The 26,588-nt window shown below is 44.0% G+C and overlaps 1 protein-coding gene across 3 annotated transcripts; it reads right to left on the bottom strand.

Moving 5' to 3' along the window:
• Positions 1–492: 492 nt before the first annotated feature.
• Positions 493–25,329, bottom strand: LOC147888889 (uncharacterized). 3 transcript variants are annotated; one of them, XM_087392630.1, is made up of 3 exons: positions 25,159–25,329; positions 22,392–25,036; positions 493–1,024 (listed from the first exon to the last, which is right to left on the bottom strand). In XM_087392630.1, exons 1-2 carry the CDS (start codon positions 25,327–25,329, stop codon positions 22,472–22,474), a joined length of 2,736 nt encoding a protein of 911 aa, XP_087248756.1. In that variant the 3' UTR covers positions 493–1,024; positions 22,392–22,471. The 3 variants fall into 3 exon arrangements, with proteins under 3 accessions (XP_087248756.1, XP_087248755.1, XP_087248757.1); XM_087392629.1 differs by having other exon boundaries at positions 493–1,099; XM_087392631.1 differs by lacking the exon at positions 493–1,024 and adding an exon at positions 3,421–3,482.
• Between the last annotated feature and the right edge of the window lie 1,259 nt (positions 25,330–26,588).

Consider the following 26,588-nt stretch of genomic DNA (forward strand, 5'->3'; position numbering starts at 1 on the left):
GCATTTTTAAATGGTATACTCCATGAGGAAGTTCATATGCATCGGTCTGAGGAGTCTCTACATCCCAAATACCCAATGCATACGTGCAAGTTGAAGAAAGCATTGTATGGGTTGAAGCAAGCTCCAAGAGCTTGGTGCGAGAGAATATGTAAAGCCGATATGCACTTCAAGCAATCCAAGGTCGACAACTAACTATATGTGAAGCAAGAGGATGCTAAAATGGTGATTGTGATCATATACATGGATGATTTGATCATCACGAGGAGTCTTGATGCAGAAATTACAGGAGCTAAGAAGAGATTGTTAAGTGAATTTGACATGAAGGATCTTGGATATCTTTAAGCCATCCAATTTTAAGAAACATAGATATGCTAGGGTTATTAAAATGAAATCCTGATCGTCTTTCCACGAAAGTCTCCTCTAAAATTCAGGATTTAGTGGTCCCATTCCTGGAATATTTCCTTTTCTACACTTGTGCTGTTGGCCCTTATTCTTTAACACTCCCCCTGACACCTGGTGTTTTGTCCAAAGAAGCTACAAATCCTGTTTTGCCACTATAGTTTTGAAGTTGAAAATGCTGTTACTTCCTTTGCAAGTCTCTCCTAAAATCCAGATAAAATTTCTAGTAACTATCAGTACTGCCAAAATCATGTTGGCTACCCTGCATGCTGACAATTACCTGGCATGGTAAAGATTTACACTTGAGACCTTTTGCCAGCAAACCATGCAAAATACGCATATCTGTCAGCAAGCCATGAAAAAAAGGCCCTTTAAAAAAAATAGAGAACAACAATTGAATTCACAAGTATACCGAACATTGATTACAGAAATGCTTGTAGTTGCATGTCTCTCAGATTCTTGGATCCAATCTTTTTGTTAGGACTCATGAGATACAATGGACAAGTCAACCCTGATGATCACATCGACAACAGCTATTCTCTTTGCTTTGGTCATTTGCCCTTTTTGGGGCTCTGTCCTGCACTTGCCAGTCTCCTTACTTGCACCAAGTATTCACCTCCAGATCCTAGTCCATAAAATCTCAGTTGTAGGCTCTATACAAAAATTAGAGCGCGTTGTGTCCAGATAATAAGTTTGTGTCCTGATTGGCAAAAGGTATTGCTCTTATACACACAGGGAGAGGAAGGAGAGCAGCAGCTAGACAAAGAGGTGTGCCTTTAGATTGTTTCTCTAAAAAAAAGGGCAGCTTCTTTTCCATAGTTTTAAGCATAAACAATTATTGCTTGCCATGTGAAAACTTGTCACTACAAATATTGCAAAAGCAAGGCTGTCTTTGAACGTGGGAAATCACACAAGGCTGTGCCCAAAAGGCATGCAGTAAGGTTTCTCCATCCACAGGACATTGTGGGAGCCCCTGGGCTGAAAGGAAGGTGTATAGAAGGGCATAGGTTGAAAACAATAAAAGTTGGAGATTGCAGGACGCATGGCTGGCCACTACTAATTGGATGATAGGACAACTGTTCTGGTAGCATGCCAACCAAGACAGGGAGCTTCTTTAATGGAGGCTCCCATCAAGCAAACATATTTGTCGGCCACGGCAACCACGCTACATAAAAGGAACCTGCCAAGTTGACCAGCAATCAGGCTATACAACAGAAACCTGGGATCCCTGCTGTACTTCTCAGAAATATCAGACAGGCTTAGCATAGAAAGGCCTGATTCTGGGAATTAAAAGAAGTTGTGTATGGGTAAGGTGGCTCAGAGTAACAGCATGATACTTGTGTGCCTTTCACATTGATGCTTCAATTTATGTGCTCATGGATAAGGTCAACCCTTGATGATGGCAGTCAACCCTTACCAGCCAAAGCAAGTATGCTTTAAAATAAATACAGATATTATGCCTCAAAAGAAACTTACATCCGATTCAAACTCACAGCAAACTGCCTGGGAGCCCATGATCTGGCTTGGTTCATCTTGTGACTCTACAGAAGACTAGACAGGCAAAGTACTTGTACCACCCCTCATAGGCTCGCTGGGTTCAAACATGGAGACAGAAGGATGACAGATTTTTTCAGACTATGGGTCCGTGTTCAGCTGGGTCACAGCTTCACAGGTTAAGAGATAAGGGGGACAGCTTCATTCGGATCCCCGCGAAATCCTAAAGATGTCCACCGCCTTCTCCCACCAGCTCTTCCAAGCAGAGGAAGAGCCTCCATAAGTCAAGGGATGTGGGCCCACATCCCCTCTGATTTCTCTGTGCATGGTGAGCCATCTAGAGATCATTTTCACTGATGAGGAGCTCAGCGACCAGACACCTCTTAGAGGTGTAGTGCAGGGCCCCGGGAGCCAAGATCAACTAAGCGCTCACATGGGGGGGTGATACCCTATGGTGTGTTACCTGGGCTGGCATGTGGGCTTGGATATTCAGCAAATAGCCCCAGTGCAAACTTAGAAGATACTTCTCTAAATTCTTGCGCAACGGTATTCAAAGGCTTTGTCCCATTATTAAGATTAAGGAGATTTCTGAGATTACGGAGCTTGTCAGGCTGAACTAGAAACTCCTCCTTAAATACCTCTCAAAATTCAGCCTATGTCATAAGAGCTGTGGCCTTAGCTTTCAAATCTTGCCACCAGAAGATGCCTTCCCCCTCAGATACATCTCTACTGCAGTTAAAGCATTAACTGGTGCAGATAATTGGTGAGCGTGAAATGAGCTTCCTATCAACTCAACCATGAATGCACAAATTCAGGCATTCTCTCCTTTTTGTTTCCGGAATAAACATCAGGATTAAAAGAGGGATGGCTCTTAAACATACTGTGTGCCACAAACTGTGTGGCCTGCTGTTGTTGCTGCAGCTGAGCAACCTGGCGAGACGCCGCCAAATCATCGCACTTATTACAAGACACGGATCATGACACTCCGTGCAGGGTCGCACTGAACAGTGAACAGTCTGCTGCAAATCACGACGCCTTCGCAGGAGCTGCCGCAGGTCATTACATCCCGCAAGCAGCACACAGTTTTTGCCAGAACAGCCTGCTCTGATACCATATTGGAGGGACACGCAGCAAATGCCACGTGTCACCTCGAGAAACACGCCGGGTGCGGGGGTCCCAAACCCCGCCCCATAGCCACGTGCAAGAAGCCTCTCTCTCCTCCCAAAAAGTCCCGGGAGGGATGAGAGAGAGAGGGTTGAATTCCTTATTATATTCAAGGTACATGAGATTATCCCTTTGCTTATGGGATTACTTTCTTGCCAAATACACGTGTCAGCCCGAACCAAGAGCACTTCATTAACACATTAATCAACCAAGCCACAAGGGGGTACTAAGGGGCGTAGGCCCATATTCTAACAGTACCTGGGCTTGTTGCATTGTTGACGCATAGCATTCTATGCAGAAGCCTCGATTTGTACCATTTGTACAGGCACTACTGGAGTGTCAGTTTGTTGTTGACACTACTCAGGAAGAGAAGACGGTTCCATTGCAAGATGTCCTCTAAAGTATTCTTTGTTACTTGCAGTAACCTAAGAACAGAATAAAAGATTAGCTTTGCAAAGCATAACTCAAGATTCTAAAAGAGCAAAATTTCATCTTCAAAAATGGGGGGGGGGAGGGGGGGGCGGGCACACACACAGAGAGAGAGAGAGAGAGAGAGAGAGAGAGATTCTAAACTATGACTTGGAACAATGGCCAGCATCCCAAGCATGGAAGAAAATCTAGCTTGAACTGTGACAATAGACATATACTAACCAAACTTGTTCACGTCCTCTCTTTTTTTAATAGGCTTCAAAGTTGACGCATTCAAAAAATTTAGTAACCCTTCAAAAGGTATCTCACTGATGACATTCAGCAACTTCAAAGGGAGGGAAGCCAGCAAAGAAGGCAACAGCCAAGAAGAGGCAAAGGGGAATCAAGATGAGCCTGTGGCAGCGTGAGCTGCTGTTCAAGGTTTATAGCGTTATGAAGAAGTTTGTGAATCAATGAACGGAAAATGGGCAAACTGCCAAGAGGCTGTGCGAACACACAAAATATAACCAAAACTGCAGCAAGAATGCCAATCAAGAGTTTGGGCCACCTCCAGTCCTAGAAATGGACAAATCTAGCATTTGTGCATGAAAGTGTTAAAGTATGGCATCTCATAGTGAGAGAGGGCTTCTATGTTAGAGATGTAATATCATCTTCCAAATCTCTTCATAAGCTACAACTGCTTGTAAAGTCTAAATGATTTCATTTTAGTCTCTCCCAAACGAGCATCTAAATCTAGCTGATAGGGCAACACACCATTTAAGATAGAAAGAATTACAGCAACACTAGCACGCCGCAACATATACCTAGATGAATCCATGAACATTCCCAAACTCATCCTCTAAAAACACAACATAGTGCAGTTTCAATCTCACGATAGTCACTCATAAGATTGAAAACCATAAACTCCATCATGCATAGCAGGGACTAGCTACTATGACATCCCCACTGACGTCATCAGCGCCCAACAGTGGGGGTAGACCATAGTATAAAAGTATGCTATCACACCTACAAATCCACACACCCACACATACTTGAGCATCCATTTATACAAGGTCTTCGTACTGAGTTTCTGTCGGCACTCCGGAGGTAAAGGGAAAACTCAGCCATGACGAAGGTTAGCACGAAGGCTAGCACTAAAGGAGAAGGCTAATCAAAAAGTTGTCCAAATCTCTTCATTCAAGCTACAACTGCTTGTGAAGTCTAAACGATTTCATTTTAGTCTCTCCCAAACGAGCATCTAAATCTAAAACTAGCTGATAGGGCAATGCACCATTTAAGATAGAAAGAATTATCGCAATACCAGCAGGCCCCAACATATACCTAATATGGCAAAAGCATATACCTAGATGAATCCAAGAACATTCCCAAACTGATCCTCTAAAAACACAACATAGTCATGTTTCAATCTCATAATAGTCACTCATAAGGTTGAAAACCATAAACTCCATCACGCATAGCAGGGACTAGCTACTATGACAATCCAATGGGATACCAATACTTTATGAACAAACGAGCTATGTCTTTAGCGCTACCCTATCAGCTAGATTTAGATGCTCGTTTGGGAGAGACTAAAATGAAATCATTTAGACTTCACAAGTAGTTGTAGCTTGAATGAAGAGATTTTGGACTACTTTTTGATTAGCCTTCTCCTTTAGTGTAATTTTGGTACTAAGTTGTAGAGCGCGTTCCATCCGCAATCAAATGGAGGGACGAAAAAGTACAATGGTATGGCGTTTGATATTTAAAAATCATATTGTCATGATGCTTAGGGAAAGTGGGCACAGCTTCTTCCACTTGTGCATGTCATGTTGAACAATACCTATTCTTCGAGCATTGGTCGCACACCTTATGAAGCGGCGTTTGGAAGACAGTTTACATCACTCCTCACCAGGGTGGTGTCTGCATCTCTTGAAGCCAACAAAACCACATAATCTATGACAGAGATTACGGAGTCAGTTAAAACCCGCATCGCCAAAGCTCAAGCATCGTACACACGCCAGGCCATCAAGTCCAGACAAGATGTCCAGTATAAAGAGGGTCAATAGGTGTATTTAAGAATCATAAAGATTGAAACACGTGGGCAAACGATGCACGCCAGGCCATCAAGTCCAGACAAGATGTCCAGTATAAAGAGGGTCAATAGGTGTATTTAAGAATCTTGTCCTTCCTTTGGTGCACCTCATAGAACTTCTCCTGCAAAATAAACAAATGGTCTAGTCCCAAGTGACGAGCTTGGAACTACTCTTCTATTGGTAGCATTCCTCTTGATATCTTCGAGTAATACGTTGAGTAATACATTGCCTTCAGTTTTAGTTTACCAAGCTGAAACAGATTAACAATTGGGTGGTAAGTCCAATTCTCATTCCATTACAATGTATTTTCCCAGCATACCTCAAGGATCCAAATGTAGGATCGATAAACGAAAGAGCAAGTACAAGGTACAAGGGTCGAAGGATATCCGCCATCACGTCAACTAGAGTGTTAAGAAAAGAGAAGTACATAGTACTTGTACCTAGACCCTAGGACTAAGTGTCCTAGGTGTCACATATGAGTGTCCTATGTGGCATAAAAGGCACAAAATAAACTAAGTGCCTATAACTATGCCTACAAGGCACATACCAGGGCCCATAGGGCATCACTAGAACTGGGAGAAGATGGTCTACAAACCCCCCTCCATGGTATGGGCTGAAGTATTCTGGAAACGTCTCAGAATACCTGGTATTTTCTGTTCATGGTGGCACCTGTTCATCCAAAAGGATATAGCCACCTATGACTGTACAAGGTATGTCTGATCACGTAACAAAGGGAACCAAGTGTAAAGCCTGTTCGAAGACTTTGAACGTGGGACGAGGAAGTGCCTTTGTAAACAGATCTGCTATGTTGTCCTCTGTGGGAAGATAAGACAACTCTCTGTCTCTTGTTGACAACTGCTCTCGAACATAATGATAATGAGCTTCAATGTGCTTGGTACACGCATGAAACACTAGGTTATGCGCAATGGCCAAGGCACTCTGACTGTCAGTGTAGACCATAGTGGAGGATGTCTGGCGAATACCAAGATCTGTAAGTAACTGTCGAAGCCAGACACACTCTACTGTAGCGGTGAAGGCTGCCCTGTACTCATCCTAACAGCTAGATGTGGCAACTGTTGGTTGGTTCTTGCTAAGCCAAGAGATACATGAATTGCCAAGCAAAAAACAATTGCCAGTATGTGACACTCTGGTGTCGGAACAACCTGCCCAGTCACTATCCGTGTAAGCATGCATGGTAAGTGAACCTTGATCACCATAGAAGAGGGCTAAATCCTGAGTGCCTCTGAGATATCTAAAAACTCTCTTCACTACCTGCCAATGCTGTGAACTGGGCATGTGCATGAATCTGTTGAGCTGAGATACTGCAACTGTAAGTCAGGTCTGGTGTGACATAAGTAAATGTTCAGCACATAGTTGGCACACATCACTGCATCAAGCCAAAATTTATTGGGCAAGGACTTGGCCTTAAGCATGCATCTAGCCATCTCCATAGTGGACCTCTTTTTCCTTTCAGAAACAGGATTATGCTGAGGAGTGTAAGGATAGTGCATGAGTGAACAATGCCCCGTGAAGACAAAAATGCATCAAACTCCTTTGACATATACTCTCCCCCTCTATCTGTGTTGAGGGTGACAAGCTTGCATCCTGATTCATTCTCAACTATATTCAGCCACCTCTGAAAGCACAAGAACACTTCAGATTTAGCTTTTAAAGCATATACCCAGTAATATCTTGTGAAGTCATCAATGAGAGTCATGAAATATTTGTAACCCCCAATGGCATTTGTCCTCATTGGGCCACAGACATCACTGTGCACTAGCTGCAATTTCCTTTGTGAGAGTTTTGGACAATTCTTTTGAAAAGGAAACCGATGCATCTTACCCAAAAGACAACCCTCACACACATGTTTGGAAACTGTGTGAGTTTGAGGTACATCATTTGCCATGTCCTGTGAATGTAACTTGGCAAGAGCTCTATAATTCAAATGACCCATTCTCTCATGCCAAAGATGAGTTTCAGCAAGCTGTAAAACTGAAATAGCAAATGCTTCAATAGAGAGTGCAGGTGAGTGATCATCAAGGTGATAAAGGCCCTTTTTCAAAATGCCAGTGAGAACTATGGCATTGTCATCACAAAGATCATATACTAGGCATCTGTATCCATCAAAAATCACTCTGAAACCTTGAGTGGCAATTGCTGAAATTGAAATCAAGTTGACTTCAATTCCAAGCACAAAAAGAACATTTGTCAAAGTGACAGGATGGCTTGAAATGGATGTGAGCTGCACATCTCCAATTCCTTTCACAGCATAGGAGGCATTATTAGCACATGTGACAGTTCCCCCACGAGGTGCATTAACTAAGGAATGAAACAACTGTCTGCAAGATGTGACGTGCTTGGAAGCACCACTATCAAAATACCAAGACTGAGCATCATTAGCAGTAAAGAGTGCTTCAACTTTGGAGGGATCAAATGAGCAATGGACAGCCCATGCCCAATCATCCTGAAGAGCATGTGCATGTGAAGCATCTTTTGGCTCGTGGGATTCAATTGCATGTGAGGCATTAACTGTCAATCCTGCTTTCTTTTTCTCTGAAGCAATGCGCTTCCTGCATTCTGAAATGTCATGTCCAGGCTTGCGATAATAGTTGCATCTTTTCTTCTTTGACTTATCTGCTGTATTTTTAGATGCATTGGAGGAATTGCCACTGCTATGCGCACATTTAGGCTTGCCCATGGGCTTGGAAGCCTTGCCTCTTCCTGTCTGTTGTGAAGCAAATGCATGATCAAGAATAATAGCTTGTCTATTAACTCGACTTTGCTCTTCCTGCACAAGCAAAACTAGCTAATCAAAAGAGTAGTGGTCTGGATTGCCCATGGCCACTAATCGAAGGGTTGTAGCAAACCCTTGATATGTATCTGGCAGTCCATTCAATTTGGTACTGACAAGCTGAGAATTTGGCACCACCTCATCAATATTGGCAAGTTGTTCCATGAGGCCCTTGACCTTAGTCAGGTATGCATCCATAGAGTCACCTTCATTCATACTAACTTCCTGCAATTCTTAAATATGCAACATGTGCCTCATTGCGAATCTGATAAAGAGAAGCCAATTTGTCCCAAGAATCCTTTGCTGTCCTGCAAGATCGGATGTGTGGAATAATGATTCTCTTGCATGATAAAGCAATACAGGAATGTGCATTTGCATCTCTGGCATCCCATCTTGATTGTTCCTGAGTTAGGGGAGCAACAGCAGGGGTGCTAGAAGATAAGGCATCAGGAGGAGTACCCTCTGCATCAGGAGGAGTACCCTCTGCAGAGGGACCAGCAGTAGAGGCAACCACTGTAGCATTGGCTGGCCTCAGATCAACCCCAGAAACAATATTCCAAAAATGCCTTGCAGCAAGAATATGTTTCATGAGATAAGACCACATCGGATAGTTGGTGCCATCCAACTTATCGTCTTCACGAAGAATGCCAAATAGATCATGATTGTTGCCAGCCATTGCAAATGGGATACCCTGAAAAAGACCTGAAAACCCAAAAGCCTCAAGGCTATCACTGCAAAGAGCTGGCTGTCCAAAAATGACAGCAAATATCTGTAAGTAAATGTTCTGCAAATCTCCAACCCAAATCAAAGGGCAAATGCAGATTTGACCCAAATGTGACTGTGTCAGGCAATGTTCACTGCAAAAAACAGCAAATCTGGCAAAAGCCCCAAATTTAATTAAGGCAAATAGGCCAAAAAGAGGGCAAATGCTAAAAAGCCCCAAATTTTGTTGAGATTTTTGCAAATGTGACCCAATGTATTGTAATCTAACCCAATGTCCCGTAAAAGTGACTCAATATCCTGCAATTTGACCCAAATGTACTGCAATCAAACAAGAAATTGCAGACCAAATCCCAAAAGATAGCCTCAAGGCTTGCAACTGCAAAATTAGGACTTGCTGTCCACAAAGTGACTGCAAAAGTGCAACTGTCCCAACGTATAGACCTCAAGAGGTAGGCTTTCCAAACTATTGAAATAGCTTGATAAGACTTCAAGCAGTAAGGAAGGTAAGGGCAGAAAAAGCCCTCAAAAGCCCCAAATTTTGAGAATGTCCTGTGTATAGCTTCGCACGTGCAAAACCTGTACGGAACTCTCAAAACAAGTACAAGCTGTACAGACAACACTGCAGGTATACATGTACGACATTACAGATATACTTCTACGGATGTACGGAGTAGGTACAATGTACGGAGCAAGTACAATGTACGAATGCAAGTACGGTGCATGTATGTAACTGTACGGATGCAAGTAGGACGCAGTTACGTGACTGTACGGAACGCCGGTACAATGTACGGAACAGGTTCGAAGCACAGTACGGAGCAAGGCGTACGGCTGTATGGAAAGTGTATGACACAATACGGAGCAAGTACGGAAAATTCTGTACGGCTGTACGTCCTGTGTGCAGGCTGTGTGTACAGGCGTCCGTACAGTCGTACGCACTGTACAGATGAAGGAGTAGATGCAAATCCGGGGGCAAGATACAAGTCGAACTGAGCTTTGATACCACTGTAGGATCGATAAACGAAAGAGCAAGTACAAGGTACAAGGGTCGAAGGATATCCGCCATCACGTCAACTAGAGTGTTAAGAAAAGAGAAGTACATAGTACTTGTACCTAGACCCTAGGACTAAGTGTCCTAGGTGTCACATAGGACTAAGTGTCCTATGTGGCATAAAAGGCACAAAATAAACTAAGTGCCTGTAACTATGCCTACAAGGCACATACTAGGGCCCATAGGGCATCACTAGAACTGGGAGAAGAGGGCCTACACCAAATGTGGAAACCCCTCACTTACTCTTGGGTACCCTCAATCTCTTAGATACTCTTGATACTTTCAAAGTATCCTCCTACTTAGCTCTTGGTACTATCAAAGTACCCTCTTGCTTAATGGCGCCACTATGAACATTATTCTCACTTTTCTATTATTTTCCATCTCTTACTCTATAAAGTTTTACCTCTTCAAGACAACGTTTAAGCACATCATAGGTATCAATTTTCTAGAAACATTTTACTATACATGCTTGTAATAACTATTGCAACTACATTCTCTTTCCTAGATTAATACTCCAATGTTGGTTGTCCAAAGATTGGACATATTCATGCAGAATAGCCAATAACTCCTTTATATAAGTGCTATACTTTCTTTCAAGACTTCGAAGCTTTCAGCTCTCAAAGGTTATAGTAGGCCTATAGTAGCTACATGCCCCTACGAAAAATCTCATCTCATGAATGTCTTGGGAGTAAGTCACTCTTTGACTATTTTAGTCTTCATGGAATCCTCCATTATCCCTTTCATAGAGAGATTTCGCTCGACAGATTGTTCAAGAAGAGTATTCAAATGCCTTCATTATCAATCCTATCCATCCCTTCCCTTGATGCTGTTACAAATAAATGAATTGCAGAAACTCAAATGAGAGAGTTCCTTCACTTAAGGCACAACATGATTTTCCGTTTAGAGGTGCCCAGTTCTAGATTTGCTTCAATGGTGACAGATTTGATTTGCAGCAGCCAATTCAATTTGCACTTGATTCGCTGAACAACATCAAATGTGACTCTGGTCTTGGACCAACGATTGCATCCGTCAATTTGGCTGCTTCTGTCATTACACTTCGTTAAGTGTACCTTCAACCCTGCACTTCAATCTTAGTTGACCCAACCTCCGTTGATTGGATTCAACCTTTAGCATTGGACCTCAGCTTTGCTTGAACGCATTTGTTCCTTTGCTCTCGACCCTATGTATTTGATCCTTGTAGATTTGCCTTTGCACAATCTTTTCGAGCCTCTGAATTACGATAATCTTTTGCCACTCGACGAACCTTTATTTGGGGGTAAAACCCCGGCCATGCATCTGAGCAACAATAGGGCTGCATGGTGTCGTCGTTATTGATCGTGGATGTGGGACATCGTGGGGCATCCAACACAGGGCTTTGTTTGCAACTATGCATTGCGTACCTTAAGCTCCTTTAGTCGTTTGAGATGCCATCGAAAGTCCTTCCACAATCCTTTGATTTCTTGCTTAGCTCTGCCTCTTCTCATCAAAATCAGTCGATTCTGGACTGTCTCCACCTCCAACACTTGATTTCTGTGTTATATTCAAGGGAAGGCACTCAGACTGCATTAACCCTCTCAAAAGCCTGGTATGCCGTTACGTGTAGCATCTACCTCAATTTGGAACTCATTTGGTTGCATATCTCAGTGTCACTGGCTTCATGCTTCTTAGTTCCATCTCCGATGATCTCGATCATGGTCTCAATCTAATTCTTGCCGCTGCAGCAGTCGAAAAATCTGTTGTATCGTCCGACTTTAGACAAGCTTGAGGGGGCACGACTTCTTCATGTTCGAACCTTTGTGCTTGATCAAACACCGTCCAACGTCCAACTCTCCTAGCCTTTGAAACTCAATGCCCACTCCCTCATTGCATTTAATCACTGAAGGCCTCACTATGTCTTTCCCTTTGCAGATAAATCCTTGGGAGATCCACATGTGATCTCCTATTTGCTTTGCCTGGAAAGTGGCCCTAATACCAAATGTAATGAACCGATTTTCGGGGTTCATCTCTAAATCTCTAATTTCCCTCCATCCTACGACTCTATGGCTGATTTACACGCCCTCCTATAGCTTTGAAGCTGTAGTAAGCGCCCCCGTGACCTCTATGGTGGGTATTTCTTTCCCTATCCTATTCATTTCCTACTCTAGGCTGACCTAGCTACGTGCATAGGACCTATCCTATGTGCCGGTACTACTCTTCCTATGAGACAAGAGCCTCCTTCCAATAGAAGAGGTGGAAGATGGGATGTGACCATACGAGTGATCACATCTTATTAAATGTGCCCCTTCGATTCTCCCTAAGACCTAGGTTAACCTTTAGACCTTAGGTACTAGGGTTTCTAAGGTTCCTTGACCCCTCTTCCTACACTTTAATTATTCTAATCCCCTTTTGCCCCTAGGCATTGACCTATAACTTAACATAACCCCTTTTCCTTCCTATGTCACTCGATATGTCTCCGATTTCAGAGCCATCTGAACGAACGCCCTTCTCTTGACTAATCCCATTAATTAGCATACTAATTTGGGCACTACTAGGTACTCATGTCATTACAAAAGTTATGCCTACCGGACAGTTGGACAATGCATAATGTTTTCCATGTAGCTTGGTTGAAGCCGTATTTTGGACCTCCTTTGACTCAGATTTCCGACAAGCAATAACCTAAAATCCTTGGTGAAGCAGAAGTTTTGCAGCCAGAGCAGATCCTTATTCACAAATGGAAGCATGGGTCAGGGGACAGGATCTGGGAGTTTTATAGCAGGTTCCGTGATCGTGGTACCCATGAAGCAGTGTGGTTGGACGAAGATTTTTTCCAGGAGTTCCCACAAATTTTAGAGGACTACTTGGAAGCAATGAACCTACGGCCAAGTTAAGGAGGGAATGTCACATGCACCCCTACACTTGGGTGCAATGTGACACACTGGTACATTGAGAAAGTGCATATCGTTCCTATGATAGGATATTTTGTCGTATGCCGTGAGTCAGGCACGAGCTACGTAGGTCAGTCTCTCATCCTTTGGTCAAGTGAGAGGAGTTCCCACAAATTTTAGAGAGCAATGAACCTACGGCCAAGTTAAGGAGGGAATGTCACATGCACCCCTACACTTGGGTGCAATGTGACACACTGGTACATTGACAAAGTGCAAATAGTTCCTATGATAGGATATTTTGTCGTATGCTGTGAGTCAGGCACGAGCTACGTAGGTCAGTCTCTCAGCCTTAGGTCAAGTGAGAGGGTTGGTCCTTGTTCACTAGTACCCACTGGAGAACTGTAGGTTAGTGTTTCCGTCTTAGGGTTCTAGGTAGGATCTTGGTCTAGCCCTATCCCATACGTAGGATTATTTCGGAGATCCAATGGTCTATATGCATGGCTCGCTATTCGTGGTTCCCACATATTAATGCATAGGGCGGCTATCGACAATGGCCCTTGGATGTAGATACATCCTATGGCTAGAAAAGGGCGCACAACGTGAGTCCTTAGATGAAGATCTATGATCCAAGGGTGAGGAAGAGGCGCTTCGTGTGCACCCTTGGATGGGATGGAGATCCAAGGGTGGATATGTAGCACCGTGCATGAGCCATTAGATCAAGATGATCTTGCACCAAGTGGAGTGGCGGCTGGCAGCTCATTACATGGGATCATGGGAACCCTTAGATGGAGGATTTGATCCAAGGGTGGAGATTAGGTGCATCACATGTGCTGTTGGATGCAGATTGCATCTAAAGGTGGAGAAGAGGCACTTCATTCCCACCTTTAGATGGACTAGGATGATCCAATGGATCACAAGCCCTATTATTTTCACACCATTAGATCAAACACAAATGCATCTACATCATCCAATTGAATATGACACGTTACACTCCTCTTTAATAATAGTAAAGTCTCCCCCTTAATTGCCTCTTACCATGCCCTTTTCACTTCAAGATTAGGAGATGACCATTTTTCTTAATCATATCCTTATGAGGCCCTTTTTGAGTCCAAGATTCCCCTAATACAGGCTTTTCTTCTTCTCCATCCAAGGCAATTTTCAATTTCCTTGTACACCACCAGCCTTCCAACAGTAAGACAAACTGTCCCCACGGGTCATAGCCGGATGATCACCGCAGGCAAAGCAAGGTGTGGAGATATGGACCAGATGAGTTCGGGGTTCATTCTTGACATTGCAGAGACTTTGGACACAGTGTGTTCCAGAGTTGGTTATTCGAGGTTCCCATATATGATGTGTTCACTAGAGAATACGGGTCATGGTGTGTACCATAGATCATTATACTGTAAGAAATCCTATATTTACCATATTTAGAAATGTGCTAAGGAACAGAAAGGAGACTGAAATAGCAGAGAACAAGGAATATTTGTATTGCTTGAGTGTCTGTAGTGTGTCATCCATACAATTGGGCCTCTCTTATATAGAGAGTGAAGAGTCACACATGAAAAGGTGTGTACTCCAAAGTGTATGTGCATGAAGAGGTGTGTACCCCTTGTGAAGGGTGTGACCCTTGATGAGAGGGTACATTACAATAGGAGTGTCTCTTCCATAGAATGTCTCTTGTGAAGGATTGTGCCTCATAGGAAGTGTCCCGTCGAAAGGGCATACCCTTCCACAAGTGTCCATTCATCAAACCATCCTAAGTCTAAGATATAGAGAAAGGAATACGTCACAGATCGTGACATCCCCTCCCACTCAAAATAAGACCCTGGTGGAGATAATGAACTGATGTAGAAAATATCACGGTAAATTCTGAAAATACTGCTGTAAAATATCAGAGTACTGCTGTAATTCTTCATCAGATTGCCAAGTAGCGTCGGAGTCGTCCAGATCTCGCCAAAGAACAAGGAATTCCGTGATAAGTCGATGTCGAGTCTCTGGCTGTCGATGGTCCAAAATACGCTCAGGAATAAGGAGAACATAATCGTCTTCAATTTCTGGGACATAATCACCTACAGGAGGAACTGCTTCATCGCCTGGAATGTACGTCTTTAGCCAAGAAATATGAAATGTCGAATGGATTTTACCCCATGATGGTGGTAATTCCAATTTATAACTTAAAGGTGAATTTTTCTTGACGATCCGGAAAGGTCCATAGTATCTTGGTCGCAACTTAGGAAACACAGACTTAACCATCTTATAGCGATGTGGGGCTACAAATAATAGCACCATGTCACCAGTGTCAAATTCCAGGTGACGTCTATGTTTGTTGGTTGTCGGATACGATATTCTTGGGCAATCCATGGTGTCGGAAGATGTGTTGTATGAAGAGTTTGGCGATGTCTGGAGCCTGTGCACTTCTTTTGCAAGCAACAAAGTGTGCCATTTTGGACAGTCGATCAACAATTACCATAATCTGAGTGTTACCTTGGGAGGATCGTGGTAGTGTTGTAATGAAATCCATGGAAATACTTTCCCACCTTTCACTTGGAACTGGAAGAGGTTGAAGAAGTCCTGCTGTAAGTCATCGGCTTGCTTTTATTTGTTGACAAGATAAGCAAGATGTAACCATTTTGATGACGTCACTTTTCATCTGAGGCCAGTAGTATGTTGCACTGAGTAACCTATAAGTCTTGTTGATGCTTGGATGGGCAGCATAAGGAACTACATGATGCTCTTTTAACAAAAGACGTCGAACATCCTTGTCATGTGGTACACAGACGCGATCTTGATAATACAGAAGGTCGTCCGTATAAGAATAGGATGAGAAAATCTTCTGTTCGGAAGTCGAAGGTTGATCTTTTGAAAGAACTTGTACTGCTGTGCCGAAGTCTTTATCATTGAAATACTTCCCTTTAAATGAATTCGGAACATCCAGAGTTAACCTACTGAGAGCATCTGCAACTACATTGCATAGTCCTGGAATGTACTCAATGGTCATGTGAAAGTTGGCCAGAAACTCAACCCAGCGTGCTTGTCGAGCGTTCATGACTGGCTGAGTAAAGATATACTTTAGAGAGTGATGGTCTATCTTGACCACCGAATCGGCTCCCATGAGATAATGTTTCCAAGAGCGATAAGCATGTACAACGGCAAGAAACTCCTTATCATAAACCGGGTATCAGGTTTAGATATCGGAATGTTTATGGCTGTCAAAAGCAATAACTCTGCCTTCTTGCATCAAGATTGCTCCTGTAGCGATGTCGGAAGCGTCGGTCATGACCTCAAATGGAAGGTTTGGGTCAGCAATAGCCATAACTGGTGTGGTAGTGAGTGCTTGCTTGAGTTGTTGGAAACTATACTCTGTTTCGGAAAGCCACTGAAAAACTGCTGTACTTTTCAATAATTCGGACATAGGAGCTGCGATTTCGGAAAACTGATAGACCTTTGTATGGTAGAAGTTTGCTAATCCGAGAAAAGAGCGGACATCATTAACATTCTTAGGAGTAGGCCAGTTTCGGATTACCTCGACCTTCTTGGGATCCACAGAGATGCCTTGAGCTGAAATAACATGTCCCAAATATTCGAGTTGGGTCTTGAAGAACTCGCTCTTCTCAATGTTGATGTAGAGAGAATTTGCACGGAGAACTTCAAAAACTTGGTGAAGATGTTGTTTGTGCTCATGTAGGGATCTGCTGAAAACGAGGATGCCATCGAGATAAACGATGACGAACTTATCGAGGAAAGGCCTGAAGATGTCGTTCATTAGTGTCATGAATGTGGCCGGGGCATTGTTTAACCCAAAAGGCATGACCAAACATTCATAGTGTCCATACTTTGTTCGAAAAGCTGTCTTGTACTCATCGCCTTCTCGTATGCGAATTTGATGATAACCTGAACGAAGATCAATCTTTGAGAATTGTGTTGCGTGTAGAAGTTGATCGAAGAGGTCATCGATGCGAGGCAATGGATACTTGTTTTTTATAGTGAGCTTGTTGAGGGCTCGGTAGTCGATGCAAAGGCGCATTGACTTATTCTTTTTTTCCACAAGTAGTACAGGAGATCCAAAAGGGCTGCGACTGGGCCGAATGTGACCTTTGTCGAGTAGTTCGGTCACCTGTCTTTGGATTGAGTGTAAGAAACCCGATAAGGAGGTTTCGACGGTGGATTACTACCGGGAATAAGTTCGATTGGGTGATCCATTGGTCGTCGAGGTGGTAATTGCTTTGGCAATTCCTGTGGAAAAATATCCAGGTAGGGCTAGAAAAAAGGTTGGTTGAGGTATTCAGGAGGATCCTTTGTTAGTGTCTCCTCTACTACCGTAACCAACAGAAGTGAAGTCTTTACTTGACGTTTACGAACCCACTTCTTTACTTGTAGGGCAGAGGCAACTGGGGTTGAAGGAGAGTCCCTAGAACCAGTTAGCTCAATAAGTTTTCCCTGGTGGACAAACTGGATAGTATGGCTGCGAAAACTGATTGATGGATCATAGTCGTAGAGCCACTTTTGTCCAAGTATGACATCGTACCGAGAAAGAGGCATGATGTCGAAGTTCAACTTATCCGTATAATGTTGGATGCGAAAAGACAAGTTTTTGATCCTGGTGTTGCACAAGAAGGTAGTTCCAATTGTGAGTTCAAACTGATAGTCCATGGGACTAGGACGGGTGGTCAACCGAAGTTTGTCGACCATAGAACTAGCTAGGAAGTTATGAGAGTAGCCACTGTCGATGAGGATAGTGACCGTTGTTCCATGAATTGATCCTTGGCCACAAAGTACTTGAGTTGCCAGGGAAGGTTCGGGGTTGCTAGCAAGGCTCATGTGGATGGTATTTGCCATTCGAACAGCTTTGCCTTTCTTGTCTTGTGCTGGGGTAGCATCTTCTGTTTGGGAAGTGCTAGGTTCCATATTGGAATTTTGCTTTGGTCGCTTGGGACAATCGAACCATCTATGGTCGCCTGTACAGATAATACAAAGTCCTTTTATGCTGGAGTTGTTCTTCTTGTTAGTGGCCGCACCTTTATGTTGGGAATGACGGTGATGACTTTGTAAAGAAGAAGAGGCCCAATCCTTGGAGGAGTGCTTCTGTTGGAATCCAGCATATGATTTCTGAGACTTGTGGGGATCTTGAGACTGCCGCTGACCTTGATTACCCATGTTTTTTCTAAACTTGGGGTTATCTTGAGGGCGAGCACCTTTGGCCATAGTAGAGTTCTGTGTTCTATTAGCACTCTGCTTCCCTGTGTTTTGAAAATCTGTAATGCACTCTGCGTAAGCAATAGCGCCAGCTGTGGTGGTGATGTTTGCTTTGAGAACATCAATGCGTAACGAGGGGTTTAGGCCTGAGATGAAAGCATGAAGGCAATCATCATCAGTTAAACCATCAATCTCCAGCACCAATGTGGTGAACTGAGAGATGTAGGAAGACAGGGAGCCTGTTTGCTCCAACTGTCTGAGTTTTGAACGTGTTTGGAAGTCCGCATTGGCAGGTATGAACTGCTTACGAAGCACGTGTTCAAAACATTCCCAAGTTAATACACTTTTGCCGTTCTTTAAGTGTCGTTGCCACCATAGGAAAGCTGTATCCTTGAGGAGGGAGGCTGCCAAGCCAATCTTTTTGCCTTCAGTGAGGTCGACAGTATCAAAGTACATGCGTAGTTTTGCGAGCCATTGGTTAACTGTTCGGCGATTTTGTTGACCAGTGTAGGCTTCCGGAAGTTTAATATCAAGTCTTTTAGTTTTGGAAGCTTGGAGTAAACGGTAGAGGGTACAGAGTTCAGTGTTTTCTACCTCAGGTGGGAACGAGTCCACATAGTCGTCCGGTGGCGTCACGTCATCCTCTGTATGTGTGGTACTGCGAGAATCTTGGAGTTGTTGGACTTTCTGGACCAAGTCGGAGATGCTGTCCTGAAGCTGGGAAATTTGAAGTTGAAGTAGTGCTTCGCCTTGTAAGTTGACTTCAGGGGTCTTCTTTGGACTTGAGTCGCTGATCTCCGGAGAGGTTGCACGCGAGCGTTGCGACATATCTAAGGTCCCTGTGAGAAGAGCACGAACCTGCGCTCTAGTTTGTACCATTCCTGAAAGAAGATCCGGGCTGCCCCCTGAGGTTGCTCATGTTGGAGGGGGCAGGCGAGGCAGGATGGAACCACCCGTGGAAATCTGGTAAAGGAGGTCTTGTCTGAGGTAACACTGGTGATGCCGAAGTGGGTGTTACTGCTCGTGAGAGTACAGGGGTAAGTTGCAGAGTCCACGGATCTGAGAAGGGATAAGGAGCTGCTATCGGGAGTGGAGGATATCCAGGAGAAGGAGTGCCTTCAGAGTGTAAATAGTGTCTTGGGGAAGGTAAAACCTGTGCAGGAGGATATCTGGGAGCTGAAAAAGGTGGAGAGTACCCTGGAGATGCTGAAGCTGAGGGGTAAAAGTCTCTCCAAAGATGGACAGCAAACTCGTGAGGAATATCGGGTTCTGGGTATCTACGTGTCTCGTGGAACACAACCTGGACTGTGCTGAGGAAGTAATGTAATTGAGGTGCCTCACGCAGAAGGTATAGGATGTGGTCCAAGTCACTGGAAGGGCACGTGACACAGAAGACCCACGATGCAAAAGCTCCGGAATGGGCTGGTTGTGCAATCTGAACACGATATTGTGTGGTAGATGATGCCTGAGGTGTCCTTGAAGGGACTGGGAAATTACCAAGGGTTTCCATGCTTTAAGGAGGAGGCTTTCATTTGCTGTAATTTGATAATGAGCGTCAAATAACAATATGAAAGAGAATCCTTAGAAATAGAATGGAAAGAATCCACCTGGCATAGAATTAGATCTGCCAATTAGTTGCGTAGAAAAGGCCTGCAGATCACTGTCCAGAGGTCCATGTTGCTGTCCTTGCAAGTCCACGTGGATGTGTGAACAAGAAACAGGTGCCTGGCGAGACATCTTTCGAGGCAGATGGGCATTGGCAGAGGCGCTTTGCAGACTGCGTGGAATCTGGCGCACTTTTTCAGCGTTGAAATCTACGCTGTGCTGCGTACTGTCGGAGAGCAGGTCTGGCCTGTCTACGAGTGATCGGATAAGCAGCAACAACGGCTGTTCATGGGCAGAGGTAGCGTGAGAAAACCCGTGAGAAACCAGGCTGGTTTGGTCGTTGGAGATAGGCAGCAAACGTTGCTGATTTCAGGCAGGTACAGCGGGATGAGCAGGAGAGAAACTGGCGCTGCAACTTCTCCAAACGATGCAGTCAACATCCACGGCCTGAGTGCAGGAGGAATGGTGAAATCAGTACGGCCGTTTTTGGAGCGGAGAAGGCTGACGTGAAATCGCGATTTGATTTCGCCCTTTTTTTCCTGGCTGGTTGGTGGTTGCCAAAAAATTAAAACGTGGGTTTGGAGAACCCTTGGGTAGTCTAGGGTTAGGCCTTGGGTGTAGGGCTGGTTGCCCTTTTTAGGCCCTCTAGGTACCCTTTTACGGAGAGGCCACTAATGACTTTAGGTGGGGTTGGCGCTAAAAAATTTTACGCTCATTCTCTCCATCTCTTCCATGCACAACGTGCGTGGATATCCTTCTAGCGGAAAAAGATGTATCAGATAGGCGCTAGAAGGTGGGGGGCATTTCCTACAGGCAGAAGCGAAATTTGTTCTGATACCATTGTAAGAAATCCTAGATTTACTATATTTAGAAACGTGCTAAGGAACAGAAAGGAGACTGAAATAGCAAAGAACAAGGAATATTTGTATTGCTTGAGTGTCTGTAGTGTGTCATCCATACAGTTGGGCCTCTCTTATATAGAGAGTGAAGAGTCACACATGAAAAGGTGTGTACTCCAAAGTGTATGTGCATGAAGAGGTGTGTACCCCTTGTGAAGGGTGTTACCCTTGATGAGAGGGTACATTACAATAGGTGTGTCTCTTCCATAGAATGTCTCTTGTGAAGGGTTGTGCCTCATAGGAAGTGTCCCGTCGAAAGGGCATACCCTTCCACAAGTGTCCATTCATCAAACCTTCCATAAGTCTAAGATATAGAGAAAGGAATACGTCACAGATCGTGACATATACCCCACTAGGAACTCAATGAGTCTGGCATGGGAAATCACAGCTGAGGACATCTTATTTGATGCTCGAGGTGGCTTTGTGGTTCGAGGATATCTAGGCTATTTGGTGCTCTCTCCAAGGTGAATCCAATAAGTGTGCTGCTAAAGGGTCCATGATTGCATCTTCATTGGCTTGCTTCTTCAGATTATTGTGCTCACTGTGAGCTTTAGAGTGGGGTTAAAGTATGGCATCTCGTAGTGAGAGAGGGATTCTATGTGGGTGTGCCTACCCGGAGACGATAGGTTAGTTAGGGCTGGTTAGGCTAGATCAGTAGGTTAGGTAGGGCTGGGCTGGGTGCCCGAATTGGGACCCAACCAGGGTGGGTCAAACAACCCACGTGGTCGGGTCAACCCGACCCAACCAGGGTTGGATGACCAGGCTATTCGATCAAAGGCCAGCCAATGCTGGCCGGCCTGACAGGTTGGGGGGGTGGTCTTCTCTTGAAGCATTCTCTCAACTTGTCCAGCCCCCTTGGTTGTGGATTGTACCCTAATTAATACAATTTACATTTGTGTCTATCTTTCTCTCACTATTCTCACGCTTCCGCACGTGCACCACTCTCTCTCCTCACGCTTCCCCACGTGCACCACTCTCACAGAAAGAATATTATAGCTTTTCCACATGTGCGAAAGTAACCTCCCTTTGCAAAAGTTGGATTTCTTTTGCAGAATTAATCGTTCTTTTGCCTTCATGCAAAGTAGAAAGTTTAATTTGCACAAAGATAGTACTTTACATGTAAACGTATCAAACTTTGCACAAAAGTCGAAAGGCCCTCTACTTTTTTTATGCACAGGCTTGCATGCGAGACACATGGGCTTCCATGCATGTGCATGAGTGCAAATGAATCAGCATGCTCCCATGCAGGTGTTATAGAGACTTCCAAATGCTATTCACACATTCCATGAACACGCGTGTCATCATGCACTTCTTACACGTTGCGGTGCAAGTGCTACAGATTGACATTTTTCAGAATTAGAAGGCTGATAAACAGGTTGGAGACAGACGAAGTCAATGAGGTATCAAAGTTAAAAATGGAGGAACATGTGCCAAAAGAAGAGAGAGGGGGTGAAGGTGAAGAGAGATTGTGAAGGGAAGGGGCAGCGAGCAGACTAAGGCTGCAGGATTAATAGCAGAGGAAGGAGATCAAGCAATCTTCATTGCCTCACCTAAGCTCTTGCATACCACATCTTCAATGTTCGCCTATAGACCCACAAGGATGTAATATAGATTATTGCTTTATAACATACGTACATGCTAGTACATCTCTCACACATAGCATGCAACAAATAGCCAGTTTAAGTAGAGACAAACAAGTGAACAGCTTACCTGCCTAGTCACTGAAATCAGATCGCAGTCTGGAATATCGAATTTAAAGCTGTGAATGTGTCTCTCATGTATGCCACATTTCATTGATGCAGGTAAGACTGCTTTTGCCTGGATTGTACATAGAGGTTCCTTTTTGTCAGGTAATTGCCAATCCTAGAAAAAAGAGCCTTTTTCTTCTTCTTGGTGGAAAGAGGGTGGAGCTCTCCACTTTCTTCATCTTCTTCTTCTTCTTCTTTACGCTTTGAAGCTGAATCCCTCAATCGCAGTTCCCCCAAAGACTGTTGCTGGAGAGTTCTGTCCTGAGTTCCTAATGGGGTAAAACTGCCGTTTGTTTTTGTGTTTTCAGGCCCTATTTCCCAGGCCTTCAAGAGTAGTTCCCCCCTGCTTGTAAGCCTCTGTACTTCATCCTCCAAACACAATTTTTCGTTTTCTGCCCTCTCGAATTGTTGGCAAGCCTCCTTTTCTGACACCTTGAGAACCTCAATCTCAAAGTTTGCTGCATCAAGCTTAGTGGACAACTTCTCATTTATGCTTTTCAATGAGTCAAAGTCAATCTTAATGGAAGTCTTAAATTCTTCTGCCTCTTTAAGCTTCATTTTCAAAATATCAAACTCTTCTTGTGTGATAGTAATGCCAACATCAGAACCAGATTCAATCATCTCCCATGACTCAGAAAACTCTCTGTGTTTATCCCGAATCCCCTTATTCTGATTTGGAGTATTTGGACCACTCAGTTTTGCTTCTTCAATCTCTCTTAGGATATTTTGTAGCTTCCCTTCTGCAACATTTGCAGCAGACATAGCCTCATCTGAGTTGAACTGAGCTAATTTTACCTCCATTTGAAGCTTCTCAAACATGCCTGTTGCTGCTTCAGCTTCTTCTCTTGCATGCCTGGCTTGCTCCTTTTCTGCTAATATTTCTGCATTTGCTAAAGAAAGATCCTTCTGTGCTAGCTCTGCTTCTCTTCCGGCATGCATTGCATCATTTGTTCGAGCATTTGCTTCTACCCTTGCAGCCTCAGCTTCTGCTCTAGATATCAATAATTCATCTCTTGCCACCTGAAGATCTGATTCTGTTTCTTCAGCACGTTCTTTAGCAGCTGAAAAAGCTTCTACCAACGAGCACACTTCATCTCTCAATGCTGCAGCTTCCCTCAATTCTTCCTTATCTTCAACATTCAATTCAAAGACTTGCATTGCTTGTTGGCTGCATATTTTTGCCCCTTGCAGGGAGGCTAACATATTTTTTATGGTTTGATGTGTCCTTGGCTCCACTGGCAAGCCTACTGCGGCAATTTCCCTTGCCGTCTTTATTTCATGTGTTGCTGCTTGGAGATCTGTCCGGGCTTTTTGAGCATCATTTTGTGCAGCTTCCACAGCTTTCGTCAACAATAAGAGTTGGTCTCTTGCTGCATTAGCTTCCATTACTTCTTTCTGGGCTTCCAAATTTGCCTTGGACACTTGCTGCCTCAATGATTGAAACTCTAAATTTGCCTCTTCCAGCAGTGATTTTAAAGACTTCACAGTTTCTTCCATACTCCCCTCTCGTACAAGGGCTTTGTCCAGATTTTCTGAAGCCTCTATGAGCTTGGCTGTTGAAGCAGCAGCTTCAGCCAATGCATTAGATTCTTTTCCCTGCAATATCAATATGTGTGTTTGCTTCGTTTCTAGTTCCTGTGTTAGATAATGAAGAGATGCAGTAAGAGTGACAACTTCTGCAGATGCACTGTTCCATTTTTGTTGTGTTTCCTCAAGCTCTACACGAACTGAGGCCAATAAAGGAAGTGCGTCCAACTCTGACAGCCTCACCTGAGCAACCTCGGACGTACCTCTGTCTGGTTTGACATGTGCATCCATTGCAGCCTGGGCCTGTTGATGCTCTTCTTCTGTATTGGCTGCAATCTGATTTTTGAGATCTTCAAGTGCAAGATTCATCTCACAAAGTTTGGGCTCGAACTGCTTAGCCGCTGATAGCTCCCACTGAAACTGGTCTAGCTCATTTTTCACTTGAAACGATACTTCAACTGCTTCCTCTATATCTGTTTCCTTTCCAGCCATTATCACCACGTCTTCTTGAGGAGCACTCTGACAAGTGGCATAAGCTTCCACAAGAGCTGCTTTTGTTGCTGAGAGCTCAGCTAAAAGCTCAGGAACCCTTTTAGCTGCTGCGCTTGTTTCTGCAAGAGACACCTTGGCTTCTGCAAGCTCAGTGGAGAGAAACTCTGCTTGCTTGGCTGCAGTTTCAGCTGCTGTCATTGCTTCTCCCGCAAGTCTCACAGCTTCTTCTTTCTCATTTGTAGCTGCCACACACTGAAGTTTCATTTCTTCATATGCTTTTTTCACACCCTGCAGATCATGGACTTCAGCCTCGTACTGTCTTTTCATGGCTTCCAACTCAGCTTGCCAATCTTCTGCAGCTGTAAAGCTTGCATTCTCCATCTTGTTAGCTCTCAACCTGTCTTTTATTGACCTTTCCAGTGCTTCTTTGAGTTTCGTGGTTAGCTCATCAACAAGCCCCTTCAAATGACCCAATTCCTGCTGAGCCTGGACTTTTACACTCTCCATCAAAATTAGCTCTTCCTTTGTCTTCAATAACTCTTCTTGTGCCAGCTGGAGCTCAGTTCCTCGGCCTGAGCTGAATAGTCGCTGTGACATGGGAAATGATGCACCAATGAAATTAAATAAACAATAGCTGCATTTGAAAAACAACTTTAACTTAAGAGAGATATAGCAACACTCAATGATAGAAAGGCACTAAGAGGAAATACGTCTACACTTGACGTTTTGGGAGATCTCCGTTCAGCTGACTTGGGGCCTTTATCTCCAAATAAGTTGACAGCAGCCTTGACTGATTGGAATGGGGGGGTGGTGTCTATTTCCCCTGCTGTTACCTTAGATGGCTTGGGCCGGGGTGTAGCAGGAGAAACTCTACTTGACATGACTGTAAATTGGCATATGATCAAAGTTAGAAAAAAAGGCCATCGGATAGAGAAATCATCTCTCTCTCTCTCTCTCTCTCTCTCTCTCTCTCTCTCAAAAGTACCGACTCTCTGAGAGCATGTATAGACCAGCTGTAAGGAGAAGAAATCATCTCTCTCTCTCTCTCTCTCTCAAAAGTACCGACTCTCTGAGAGCATGTATAGACCAGCTGTAAGGAGATTCTCCTTCGAGTTAGAAGGAAACATAATAGAGCAGTTCCAACTTACAATGACTCCATCATACTTGGCACAAATTAGTTACTATATTGATCTCCACGATCAAGGGGGCGACTTGATTGTATAAAGATATTCTCTTGCACAGTCAAATACAATTGGTGTGCTTTGGTATCACAACACCACACAGCCTAGACAGTTCCAGAAACTCACATTTGCTGGTAAGAACACTTCAGCAGATATGATTGTTGTGTTTTGGAATCACCGCAACATTAGCACGAAGCGATAACTATGTATCATTCTAAGAAATGTAGTATACGTCGTGCATTGGATGTATTCACGGTTATTTTTCTTATTCCAATATTAAATTGTTATAGCTCTGAAACTTCAATTCTGCTTCAAACTCGCCCCAAATCCACGCATAGTTCTAACACCTGCATATGATAGGACATGCGATTCAAACCCGTATTATTCGCATTCTGACGACACTCGACTCAATGGCTCATATGTATACATGGCCACGCGGTTTACCGCTTTAAGCGGAGGGTATTAAACAAGCTAAATCATAGCGATTCCAGCGAATGAGGTGAATGAGGTTAAAGAACGTCACCCGTGGCGTTTACGAGTCCTTTACCGCTAAATAGACGTCAGAAACGTGTTGCACTTAAGTAGTAAACCAGGTGTGGTACTTGGCAAAGGATTAGCAGTCATTAAAGACAAGATGGCCGCCCTAACACGAAAGAACGGCCATCAAAGGGTTCTATAACCATATTCAGAGTGCGACACTCTCTACACCTACTGGAGACAGCCCCCGGAGTCTACCATCGATTTCTTATTACATGTTATTTGCATTTCTCTGAAGCTTGGAAAGAATTGAGTCGCGGTGGCGCCTGAGAGCGTGTCATTTGAGACCGCCGGCGATCACGTAACGTTTCAGATACACAGGATTCGACTGCAGAGAAGACACCTTTCTTGTCGTTCTCCTGACAGTCCTGAACGATCAAAGTGTGAGCGATCGCTTGTGCAAGAAGATTGCGGGTGGTTTA

Source organism: Dipteris shenzhenensis, chromosome 21 (assembly GCF_047967505.1).
Source record: "Dipteris shenzhenensis isolate YYH24624 ecotype China chromosome 21, Dip_SZ_1.0, whole genome shotgun sequence".
Taxonomy (NCBI): domain Eukaryota; kingdom Viridiplantae; phylum Streptophyta; class Polypodiopsida; order Gleicheniales; family Dipteridaceae; genus Dipteris; species Dipteris shenzhenensis.